At 38.0% G+C, this 12931-nt stretch overlaps 1 protein-coding gene across 4 annotated transcripts; it reads left to right on the top strand.

Moving 5' to 3' along the window:
- The first annotated feature begins 3916 nt into the window (after positions 1-3916).
- LOC127513622 (globoside alpha-1,3-N-acetylgalactosaminyltransferase 1-like) lies at positions 3917-11933 on the top strand. 4 transcript variants are annotated; one of them, XM_051895602.1, is made up of 6 exons: positions 3917-4074; positions 8989-9103; positions 9771-9806; positions 10135-10158; positions 10355-10489; positions 10950-11933. In XM_051895602.1, exons 2-6 carry the CDS (start codon positions 9030-9032, stop codon positions 11635-11637), a joined length of 957 nt encoding a protein of 318 aa, XP_051751562.1. In that variant the 5' UTR covers positions 3917-4074; positions 8989-9029; the 3' UTR covers positions 11638-11933. The 4 variants fall into 4 exon arrangements, with proteins under 4 accessions (XP_051751562.1, XP_051751561.1, XP_051751563.1 ...); XM_051895601.1 differs by lacking the exon at positions 3917-4074 and adding an exon at positions 6095-6206; XM_051895603.1 differs by lacking the exon at positions 3917-4074 and adding an exon at positions 6691-6816.
- The last annotated feature ends 998 nt before the right edge of the window (positions 11934-12931 follow it).

Here is a 12931-nt window from a genome sequence, read left to right as displayed (position 1 = left end):
AGTTGTTTCTTTTTCATATCTACTACTTGGTATTCAACCAAATTAAACAACAACAACAAAATAAATAAATAATATTTGGGAAAACCAATGAGCATATATTGTTTGTTCTACTGATGGTCTCTTTGAGGAAAATACCTATACACTCAATTCAAACACTTATAACTGACAGGCTGAGTTTTCTTTCTTTGGGAATTTCACTTACACATGTCCAATGTCTCAGTATAGTCTCATTTATTCAGGTCAGAAAATATGAGTTGTCCTTGTCTAATATTGTTTCCCTGTTGCTAAATTCACCACCCTTCCAAACGCTGTGAAATGTGGGAGTAATTCATGTTTCAGTACGTATGTTATAAATTAACCTCATTACACTCCTTAAATTTACAGAAATTTTTGCAGGAGTGGGTACATTGATGAACGTCACACAAGATTTTATGGGTTTTATTTCTCTTTAACTGTGGCTAAATGCTTTATGACCAGTGTTGGGGAAAGTTACTTTTAAAAGTAATGCATTACAATATTGCGTTACTCCCTAAAAAAGTAACTAATTGCGTTACTTAGTTACTTTTTATGAAAAGTAATGCGTTACATTACTTTTGCATTACTTTTTCTCATCTGGGATTGCATTTGTCAAAAAAGTTCTATTTTTGGCAAATGTTAAGGCTTTTTCACACCAAAAGTGAAATGAATAAGCCTCTGGCTGAAGGAATTGCATATTTACACCTGTACAGTAGAGGGCGCAGCTCAAACAAACCTTTCAGCTGTGCTGCCATTCTGGATTAAAGAAGAATAGGATACAGGAGAAGGAAGTTAAACGCTCTTATTTCTAAATCTAATTTAAAGTCATTTTTGCTTATTAGTATGGTTGAATTAGATCATTGAAGGTCAGCAGCAAAGACATTGGTTAATAAAGTGAGGATAAGTACATAAAGTATATCTGTGTAATTTAATATATTTAATTATTACAGGTTTGCATAAAATTCTGAGATTGCATTTAACTGTTTTTATTCGTTTTGAGGAATACTGAATGTTTTGTGTAAGTGAGATGAGTAAATGCATGTTCACATTTAGTCTAGAACTACAATAACCATCAAGTTCACACAAGCGCACAACGCTTCTGCACTTTATTTTTCTTAACATGGGAACAGGAGAGCTGTCAATAAATGTGAAATATCTTGTGTTACTTATTTTAAAAAAGTAACTCAGATATTTTGTTGTAAATTTAAAAAGTAATGCGTTACTTTACTAGTTACTTGAAAAAGTAATCTGATTATGTAACTCAAGTTACTTGTAATGCGTTACCCCCAACACCGTTTATGACATTTTGAATAAACAGCTAATGTCACATACAAAGTTTTTTTTTTTTTTAAAAAGGTGTCATAAAAATGGGCAATCAATTTTTTCTTGATATTTTGATGTATAAGAAGTCATTTGTACTATTTTATGTTTTGAGTGTATTGAAATACTTGATTCCCCAGAGGTTGTTAGTAATAATTTGAGTTTGTATTATGTTTGGATGGGTTTTGTACTATGTTTCAGGTCTGTGCCTCTTTTTCCTCATTTCTCTGATTCAGTTAGTCTCCCAGGTTACAAATGGTTTGATTAAAGGGTTAGTCTTTTAAAGGGAAGCTCAAATGTGGGTTAGTCCTTTAAAGGGAAGCTTCAAATGTGCTACGTAACACATGAGAATGAACCTTCTCCTGTGGAGCGTTTTGGCAAAAAGTGACGCATGGCCCGGGACGACTTTTGTGCCGCTGTGAAGCGCTCAGCAAAACCATCGACGGCGGGCCCAAAGAGACCAGTGGGGGAGACTGACGAGTCAAGGAAGACGGCCTTGTCTGCGTCCTTGATCTCGGTCAGGTTGAGCCATAAGTGGCGCTCCAGCACCACCAGGCTGGCCATCGAACGCCCAATAGCCTGAGCCGTGGTCTTTGTGGCGCTACGCAGCTCTTTGAAAGTGGCTGAGTCGTGCCCAGCCTCATCCAGGTCTCTGAGAAGCTTTGCTTGGTACACCTAGAGTACCGCCATTAAGCGCAAAGCAGAAGCTGCCTGACCTGCCGAGGTGTACACCCGTCCAGCAAGGGCGGAGGTGGTACAGCAGGGCTTGGATGGGTGGGCGGCCTTCGCCTTCCATTCAATGGCAGCGGGCGGACACAGGTGTGCGGCCACAGCTTCATCCAAGGGAGGCAGCTTTTCATATCCTTTCTGCCTGGCGCCGTCAACAGAGGTGAGAGCGTGAGAGACAGAAGGATGCAGGCGGGCAGAGTAGGGAGCGCGCCATGACTTGGTAAGCTCGTCATGCACCTCAAGAAAGAAGGGCGCCGACCGCTGAGGCGCTTGACGACGTCCAGGCAGGAACCACTCATCTAAGCGGCTGCGTGTGGGTTCCTCAGGTGCAGACCACTCCAGACTGAGCTGCTCAACTGCTTTAGACAGCACACAGGTGAGCTCCGAGTCGATCGATGCCCTGGTGTCAATCAGTTCCAAAAACGGCAAGGGGGTGGGGGTCAGGAAGTGAGCCCAACCACTCCTCGGCATCCGAAGCAGCCAGTGACATGCTGTCGTCCAGCAGCTCTTCATTAGATCCCTTGAACAAGACCAAGTCGCTCGCGATGGCAGAGGGGCGTTGGTCTGGGCAGGAGAATTGGACGAGGGAAACCTCTCTATGTGGAGAGAGTGAGGCACGCGGGACCTGAGCCGATGTGAGCTCACTCTCATCCGAGCGTCGGGATCCTCTGCCCCGTTGTTTTTTACCCTCACAGGCTCCTGGGAGGAAGAAAATGGGAGGGCGCGAGGAGTGGAGTCGCGTTCTGAAAAGAACACTATCCGCGAGCGCAAAGAGGCGAGACTCATACTCTCACAGTGAGAGCAGGTCGTTTCCGTGAGTGCGGCTTCAGCGTGCAGAGGGGCAGAGCCCGTCATCAGCGTGCACATGCCACAGCCGTGGCGTGACATTTGCAACAACGTCGCAGAAATTTGCTTATTAGAAACAACTCTTTAGAAAGCAACTGTGTTATTAAGGATACACCGTAGTGCACTCGCTCGAACTGCAGGCGGCTCAGGAGCGAAACGCTGACCAGGCTGCTAGGAAGCGGCGTGGGAACAGAGCTGCTTGAGAGCGGTGAGCTGATCCAGCTGCTGTGAAGCGGCGAGCGATCAGCGCTGCACGAGAGTGGTGATCTGAGCGGCGAGCTGAAAAAGCGGCGAAAGAGCTGCAGGCTGCTCGAGGTGGCGGCTGCTAGAGAGCGGCCAGGTAAGCTGACCAAACCGCTACAGAGCGGTTAGTTGATCAGCAACGAATCCAGCTGCTTGAAAGTAAAGGCGGCTCCAAGTCTCATCTATCAAGCAAAGAAATATTATCCGTTTAAATGAAGCAGAATGAATCGATTTTCCATGGTGAGACGGCTGCTTATATAGCCCGAGACCTCGCCCCTTTTGGCGGGCTCAAGCGGGCTCGCTCACCATTGGCTCGCGTGTTCCGCGCCGTCATTGGTTCGTTTACTTTAACTTCGGGAACCAATGGCTGTGCAGTTCACACTGCGTGATTGTATAAAGGCTTAGAATCGGAGAAAAAGGTGTTTTCCCCGTAGCATCTTGTCTTATTTATAATTATCAATATTAATTAATAAGACGAACGACGCAGTACTCGTGTAGTATTGCAAGGGAACAAAACAACAGTCGCAAAATGGCAGCAGCTGCGTTTGTATGAAACGAGAGAGCGAATCCGCCATACCGAATGAATTCATTAAATAACTGTAATCAAAATATTGATTTGACTGCGTTTTAATATTTTATTAGCTCACCAAACACAAAACTTATACGAGGAAAAAACGTTCCTAGCAAGCGTATAGCGCTGCAGACTTCAGTTACCCGGATGAGCCTGTGTTATCAGTTTTTATCTATTTTATCTGGGAATAACATACCGCTGGATGGCGCGATTGGTGCCCTATTTAAGGGTATAGTGGGCGATTTCGGACACAGCCAGGCTCATTCTCACTGTCTTGTCAATCGTCACCGTTAAAAGCGCATCTTTTGCATTAAACGATGATACTTGCCAAGTTGTGTCCTCCAAGCCAGGTAGTGTTTTACTCACACTATCAATATTTTTTTGCGTCTCCAGTAACTAATTAATTTTAAAGGAATGCAATAGCAAGAGCTTTTATTCACCATGGTGGGATCTCCAGTGCTGGGGAGTAACTAGTAATGGCGTTACGTAATTTAATTACAAAATAAATGTAACTGTAATTCGTTACAGTTACTGTGAAAAATGTGTAATTAAATTACAGTTACTTATGAAAATGTTAACTATTACAAAGGCAGTTACATCTTAATATTTTCTGTAGCCTAAAAAGCTAGATGTTACAGTAAATGATCATGCTATCATTTATTCAAGGGCTATTAAACCATTCAAGCACGATAAGATGTAAAAATAAGAACTTAAAATCTGTACTGGTGCGCGTCTGTGAATCGCCTGTCTGTGTGCACACATACAGCACGTGGCCGCATTCTCTCTTTCACCTTGAACGGAAAAAAAGTATGCCAAAGTATGCAAAAATGTCCGCTTTGTAAGCACAGTCTTAGTGCAGTGAAGACTGTAAAGTGTTTGATAAATGTATTCAATTTCTGTATATTTCCTACCTGTTAGATAAAATATTTAAAATATACTCTTTATATTGTTTCTACATCAATTTGGAAATTAAATTACAATATAAAAAATATATTAAAAACTTGAATGTAAGGTGCTATTAATAATGATTAATTACAGAAAAACATTGTGATTAATTAATATTTTTTAAACGATTGACAGCACTAGTTGAATAATATTATTTTGTTGCTTTACCTGTTTTTGATGTGCACAATGCCTCCTGCATTTAAAGGCCATTTAGCAAAGTGATGCTATTCTGATGCTTTTGATTGGTTATCTTGTTTGAATTTGCAGTGCACCACGTCCGAGAGTTGCCGCATGGCGAGTGATAGAAAATCATTCCAGCGCTGGAAATTTAAAAATCATTTCATCCAGAAATCTGTATTTAACCTCAGAATGATGTCAAAGTAAAAAGAGGTGCTAAAGTCTGATTTTGTGGTGGCTGTGCTTTAAAATTAAAATTATTATGATCTTAAAGGGTTACTTCACCCAAAAATGAAAATAATGTCATTTATTACTCACCCTCATGTCGTTCCACACCGGTAAGACCTTCGTACTCACATGAACTGATTTAAATATGTTTTTAGTACATTAATGGATCTTGAGAGAGGAAATGTCATTGCTGGCTATGCAGGACTCACTGAGCCATCGGATTTCAACAAAAATATCTTAATTTGTGTTCCGAAGATTAACGAAGGTCTTACGGGTGTGGAAAGGCATGAGGGTGAGTAATAAATGACATTGTTTTCATTTTTGTGTGAACTAACCCTTTAATTCATCTGATGAAGGATTTTGAAAGTCTGACAGTAATCAGTGTTGACTTGTACTGTAAGGTTAACCCTGCCTGGTTTTAATGTTTGAAAATGATTAACAGTTGAAAACATTAGTTGAAAATTTGGAAAAGTAATCAAAAAGTAATCAAATGTAATCAGTTACATTACTTTAATAAAGTAATTGAAATAGTTACATTACTTATTACATTTTAAATAGGGTAACTTGTAATCTGTAACCTATTACATTTCCAAAGTAACCTTCCCAACATGGGATGACTAAATTAAAGCAAAAATCAAACAGCTATGCATACAGGACTATAATGACCTCCAATAAGTCTGTAACAAACATATGCAGACAGCATTACAAATAATAAAATATAAATATTAGGCTAAATTAATATTTTATTATCAATTTTCAATTATAATGCATTTTTAAATAAATCAAGTGTTTCAGATAAAGAAACGGTAACAAAAAAAAGTATTAGGCCTACTAAGTGTTGAAGGAGGGGAAAGCACTTATAGCTACTCTCTCTCTCTCTCTTCCGTGTATCTAACTCCGCTGTTACTCTCGCACTTCAAATGATAGTTTGTAAATTTTGTTTGTGCATGAATTTACTCATGAATATTCATGTATGCTCCGCCCGGAAAAAACTCAGAAATCAAAAATCTCGTAACACCTGTTCCACAACATTACGTCATCGTCTTAGTGTGATCGCTTCAGGTACTGGAAGTTGCTGGCTGGATGCTACTAGTGTAGAAACGCGTGCCGCAGGAAAATATTAAGATGTCGCGTAAGTTCATCATACTGCATCTCAGCACTGCTTTTCGAATGATCCCAACGTTAGGAATGTGTGGCTGTGGCTAAAATTATTTTTAGCGATGTGCTGTGATCTGTGATTCTTTTGATAAGCAAGGACGCCTGTAGCGTTTATATCAGTATATAGATCCACTAAACTTTATTTCTATAAATAAAATGGAATTTAACATTTTATCAGCATCTTGTCATGTGCGTCAATCTCAATATTATATCAAACTGAACAGCCTTATCTATCATCTGCTGCACCTGTTAAATTTAATATCATTAAAAATACCGGTTTGCTTAGGCTATCCTTCACTGAGAATTATTTAGAATAGGCTAAATTAGTTTCCCACTGACATAGAGCCTATTTGAAACATGATCTGTCAAAGAGAAATTATGTTCTAATACACAGAACCAGCACTCAAAAAAATTTTTTTTTTTTAGTGTTTGGGTAGCTTTTGTGTTATCGGCTAGTGAAGTTAGCAGTCCCCACGCCGAACGCGGGACGAGTCCATCTCCGGTACGAGAACGAGAACAATACGGTGGAAACGGGATAACAGCAGGCCCGGATTGGCTAATCGGGAGCACCGGGAGAATTCCCGGTGGGCCGGTCTGTTTATTTGGCCGCGAGGGCCGGTGTTGACATGGCACTGGGTTGAAATATGGATGCTCTAGAAACTGTAGAGACGGCCAAATATTGCTACTAAGCTGAGTAGCTTAACTTTTTCCTTAAAACCAGTCAGTGACGGATTTAGGCATGGGCGACATGGGCAATGGCCCAGGGCGGCATCTTGCCGGGGGTGGCACGGGGCACCCGCGCAAGAAAAAAAAACGAATGCGCGATCGGGTTTTTACCTCCCATTTGCACGTAACGTCAATGATATCATGTCACTCTGTGGGTAAATTAACATGCTCGGGAGGGACTCGGAGTGTGCGCCCGGAGAAGAACTCTCACTCAAAAGTATACGAGAAGAAGGGATGAGGTGACGTCTGTAGGGACAGCGGGACAAGTTCTAAATCAACACTAAATTATGGTAAGACAAAATGTCTAAGCCACCGGAGGCCGATTTAAGTAACGTAAATAAATAAAAAGGAAGAGGGGAAACATGCAAAAGATAAAGGCATGTATGCAGCTATTTATTACTTATATTGTAATAATAGTAGGCAAATAATAAAATATAGGGCCTATCACTTATGTTATGTTATGTTGCTTGCTAATATGCTACACATTGGGCAACAATATTAATTTTTCTGTCCAACTAGCTTATATAACCAGACAGTAAAATGTGATTTTATAACAAAATGTAAAATTTTTTAAACAAACGTAAGATCGCTCACTTTAATATTTTACTGTAAAGTTGTGCAGTTTTGGGGTATTTTTTTGTTATTTATTTGGGTGGGGTATTTGAAGATATTTTTGAAAAATACAATTAATTACAGGCTGTAGAGAACAGTGCACTATTGCACACTGTAAAAAATATTCCGTAGTTTTTACAAAATAATTTTGGCAGCTGTGGTTGCCAGAATAATTTTGTAAAAAATACAGAAAAAAACTGTAAACACATTTACAGAACAAACTGTCAATTTTACAGTATAAAACTGTAATTTACAAACAAGAAAATTTGAATGTAAACAAGTAAATTCAACAATGCACACTACTAGTAAAATCTGTTTTGTACCTTTAACATATACTGACAACCACCATAATAATGCAGGTGGTAAAAGAGAAAGCCACATGAAGAATCAGAGTTCATCGCAAATAGCTTTTCCACTGGCTGAAGTATATACTAATGTAAAGAAGGTGCAAAGAGTCATTCACGCAAACGCAAAACACCATCATGGTAACCCACAACACTTATATAATGCAATAAACATTCATTAAACAACAGAAGATGTAACATAAAACCCTAATGTACATAACTGATAACAAAAACTATTAAGAAACATGATTTTTTAAACAAAATACTTTCAAATGTGGAGTGTCACACAGGGAATTGTGGGAATATCAGTTTACAGTTTTTGACTGTAAATTATACATTGATTTGTTCTTTTTTACTTCTAAAAATTGTAAAATTTACAGCATTTTACTGTGAAAATTACATAAAATGTCTGGTAAGAGCTTTTACAGTTTTTCCCTGTATATAGTACTGGAACTTACTGTTAACCTATTTACATTTTTTTTCGTAACGTTTTTACAATATTTTACTGTTAAAATCACATTCATTTTTTACAGTGCAGACTTATAATTACATTATTTTTAATTACATTATTTTAATATAGTCAGTCGTGAATTAAAGTGGGCATGAAACTCCAGGACTGAAAATTTGTCCCACTCCGGCCCTGGATAACGGAGACCGGTGATTAGACTTGAATTACTTCTAAATGTTTCATTTTTAATTCTAAAATTTGTTAAATGAGTTTAAATGTAAGCAATATGTATAGCCTACTACATATTAAAAATTGCGTAAAATATGGCTGTAAAATATGATCGAAAATATAGGAAGTTATCATGCCAACCTGTGGTTGTGTGGAGTATTTTACAAAAGCTTAGAGGATTAAGCTTCAAGTATTTAGTAAAAAATAAGCTAGTATTATAGTAAAAATTTAATCACCTCAGGGATGTGGAAAAGTCATTGACTGTTGCAGTATGTGTGTTTTTAAGTTGTTTCTATTGTAAAGCCCCACCCTAGCTAGGCTTGTGTTTGACTTTCAAATTTCTCTTGCAACATGACAATACACTCTCCTTGTCTGATATTTTCACTCTCATTTTCCAGTTTAATCCATCAAGTGAATACGGACACAAGACCCAGCTGATATGACAATAATGCGACTCCGTCAGAGTGTTCATTTCTTCCTTTTTGGCATGTTTGTCGGCTTATCACTGAGTGGGTATGTAAAATTTTTTCTCACAAAAGTTTTCTCACACTTTTTGTATTTGAATGTTAAATGAATCACAACACTGGTTTTAAATCTGTTTATGAAATGTAATTTTCATATATCTCTAAACTGACTGAAAGACCTGCTGAGATATTTCTGAATTTGTCACTTTTGTAGTGAAATTAAATACTTAAAGCATTTTGCTATTTTTTTAAATGTATTTATTGGTTTGTTTGTTTGTTTTTATATAAGATAACTTGATAGTTATTCTTTGATCACTGAGAGAAAATGCATTTTCTATAGACTATGTGCATGGTGGTTTAAGCTCATATTCTCACAAAACAAACACAAAAACAAAAAGCAGTTTAGTACCTGTTTAAACAGCATTCCTTATTGAATGCAGGTCTCAGAAGTCAGAAATTGCTATTTTCAAAGATATAAGTAATCATACAAGAAACCCAGTGAAGTTATCTCCCTGTAAAGACTGAGCTGTGCATATAGGCTAATATTTAGTTTGCATTCCTGGGGTTGATAAATAACATTTTCTGAAGGTTCAGCAACTCCCTCCACAGACCATTGACAAGGAAAAAACTTGTTTGTTTGTTTGTTTTTTAAACTTAACTTTACATTTCACATTTCCAAAAGATCTCTGCTTATGGGATTATGTCTTCTCTCACAGGCTTATTTTCTTGGGCTACATTTCCAGTTGTTTTAGGTAAGTAGTGTATACGTTTACCTGAACATTAAACATTCAATTTCAGATCAAAACATGTAAAGGCTTTAGTTCGTACCAGTCCAATTATTGCTTAAGTCAGGCAAACAGATAATATAATTCGTTCAGATAATACAAATCGTTCTGCATTAATATGTATAGATGCTCCGAAATCCTTTACATGTTTAATAATTATTATGCATTGTGTCAAGTATAAAGACTGTTGTTCGACTACCCAAAACCCCTCCACTGTAGTTTGATTACAGTGCTGTGATGAGGTCTGTTGAGTTATACAGTCCATTCCTGTGTAAAATTGTGTTTTGGTTTGCAGAGATCAACAAACAGATGAATTAGGGTAAGTACTCAGTGCATACCCACATAAATTCATTCTCTCTTCAACGTATACAAAAAAGCTCATGCGCACTCTTGCACAATAAGACTTGACATTTAGCTCATGTACTTTCAGAATATTTACATATTTACTGCGTACACATGCCACACCAATGTTTGGTTGTAATCTCTGTGTGTATGTGTTTGTGTTTAACACACAGTCGGACAGATGTTGTTTCTATGACCCCATGGTTAGCCCCAGTTGTTTGGGAGGGAACCTTTGACTCCATAATGATCGACTCTATCTACAAACAACAGAACATCACTATAGCGACCACTGTCTTCGCTTTGGGAAAGTAACAAAGTTACATACATCTCAAACTCTCAAAATTGCTCTTTTCTCTCTGTCATATATTCCTATTCTTAGGGGACTTTGTGATGTTTTTAGATTTTGGTATGGAAGTATTTAGGGCCATATCACACCCCACATTGATGCTGAAGAAACATTTCTGCCATTATCAATGTTGAAAAGAGGAATGCTACTTAATATTTTTTTGGAAAACATGATACATTTTTTCAGTCAGAATTATTTGATGAATAGAAAGTTCAAAAGAGCTGCATTTATTTGAAAAATATCTTTTGAAACATAATACATGTCTTTACCGTCACTTTTGATCAATTCAATGTGTCCTTGCTAAATAGAAGTATTAATTTCTTTCAAAAATATATATGGGGTCAGTATTATTACATATACATGTATACGCATACACACATAAAATGGATATTTTAATATCTGTTCCTCTCACTCTTTTTCAGATACACACGTTTTCTCAAAGATTTTCTGGAGTCAGCGGAGGAGCATTACTTTTTTGGATTTCGAGTGCATTACTACTTGTTTACAGATCAACCAGAAGCAGTTCCTGAAGTAAAGATGGGTGAAAATCATCGTTTGACAGTTCGGATGGTTCCGAGTATGGACAGATGGCAGGACATCAGTATGGGCAGGATGGAAATACTGGAAAAACTAATGGAGAATGAACTGGCCAATGAAGCTGACTATATTTTCTGCCTGGACGTGGATACAAAGTTTCATGGCCGCTGGGGGTCGGAGTCTTTGGGTCGTCTGGTCGGTGTAATACATCCTTGGTTCTTTGATTATCCAAAGGATCAATTCACATATGAGCGTAGACCAGAGTCTCAAGCATTCATTCCAGCTGGGGAAGGTGATTTTTATTACACTGCTGCTGCATTTGGTGGCTCATTGGCGGATGTACATCATCTCACCAAAACCTGCCGGGAGCAGATGAACATTGATGCAGCAAACTCCATTGAGGCGGTATGGCATGAGGAGTCTCACTTGAACAAGTATTTCCTTTATAACAAACCCAGTAAACTACTCTCTCCTGAATATCTGTGGCGGGACATCAGTATCAGTGCAGGCCAAGTGAAAATAATTCGCTTCTCTCATGTAGCTAAAAACAATGCAGAAGTTCGCCCAAACTAGCATCTTTGTGAAAGTTTTAATTCACATCATGTTGTTTCACAAAAAAAGTATAATTTCCCTTTCCCTTAGTTTTGAGACATAAACTGGTCAAATTGGTTTAACAAAGCATTATGAACAATTAGTAAATCACAAATCTGAGTCCAAGACACATTGCAAGCACAGGTTTCCACAGGGGAAATCAGTTTTAAATATGACTGAATATGTTGGATACCATGTTAAATACTGATTAAATAATGTGCCATAATATTTTTTTTTATGATTGATAAGTCAATAAAGATGCCATGTGTGTAATATAATGGTCTTGTGAGCTGTGAATCAGTACTAGATGTATACCCAGATAGCATGGTGACATTGATGCAATGTTGAGTTTTGATCCAAACCATCATTTTGGATGAGATTGATATTTCAATGTTTAAAGTGTGTTGGATCAGCATTGAAATTTTGATGAAAGCTGACAGCACGCATGGGTGGAGACAGTGACATTGAACTAACAGTGATTTGTAGTTGATGACCACAAGATCATGCAGGTATCTCTGCAGAACACCAGTGGGTGTTTCCCAATCAGTGGGGCATTTTTCAAACCACAGTGGGCTTTTCAACCGCTTTACTCGATTTGCTCTAATCCACTGGGGGCTTGGTTTAGGGGTGGGCCTTCAGGATTTTAGCAAGTCTGTTGAAAAATGGTTGAAAAACATCCATTTTAGTTTGAAATTGGCCACTGATTGGTAAACGGCCATTTTGGTTTTGCATGTGCATTTCACAGTAGTCTAATCAATTCCTCCTCATTCGAGAGAAAACACAGGTGCATCCTATAAAGTAGTCTTGTTTGGTGAACTACCTGACTTCTCTGGGTTTCAAACAATGGTGCATCTTTCCTATTTCTGTTCTTTTTTTGTGCTTGTTATTTGCATTTGATTTATTGTTACTGAATCTAATAAGATATATTTATATAAAAAAGTTAATAAATTGAATAAACCATCCATTTTCTAAATTCTTAAAAGGTGCACGCATCTTGCTTTAGTAATATTTATTAGGAATTTTATGATTAAAAGTTCCAACAACATTTCTTGAAGCAAATGACATGAACGTGAGCAAGAATATCATACTTTATACATAGCCCATGTATTGCATCTATTACTCAATGCTTGCAGAGCACATTGCCTTCTTTCCTGTAATATGGATGAAGGCAGATGAGAATGGACAATTAAAAAATGAGAAGCACGCTCTTGATAAATGTGACATTTATAATACATTGAGTTGTAGTCGATAGGATTATCACCTGACCTGGGACTTG

Source organism: Ctenopharyngodon idella, chromosome 5 (assembly GCF_019924925.1).
Source record: "Ctenopharyngodon idella isolate HZGC_01 chromosome 5, HZGC01, whole genome shotgun sequence".
Lineage (NCBI taxonomy): Eukaryota > Metazoa > Chordata > Actinopteri > Cypriniformes > Xenocyprididae > Ctenopharyngodon > Ctenopharyngodon idella.
Note: the sequence above shows the minus strand (reverse complement) of the source record. Positions and strands in the feature narration are given on the sequence as shown.

Coding starts and splice junctions, on each gene's coding strand:
- LOC127513622 (XM_051895602.1), top strand. CDS start 9,030: ATGACAATAATGCGACTCCGTCAGAGTGTTCATTTCTTCCTTTTTGGC. Junction 9,104..9,770: donor GTCGGCTTATCACTGAGTGG/GTATGTAAAATT, acceptor CTTCTCTCACAG/GCTTATTTTCTTGGGCTACA. Junction 10,490..10,949: donor ACTGTCTTCGCTTTGGGAAA/GTAACAAAGTTA, acceptor ACTCTTTTTCAG/ATACACACGTTTTCTCAAAG.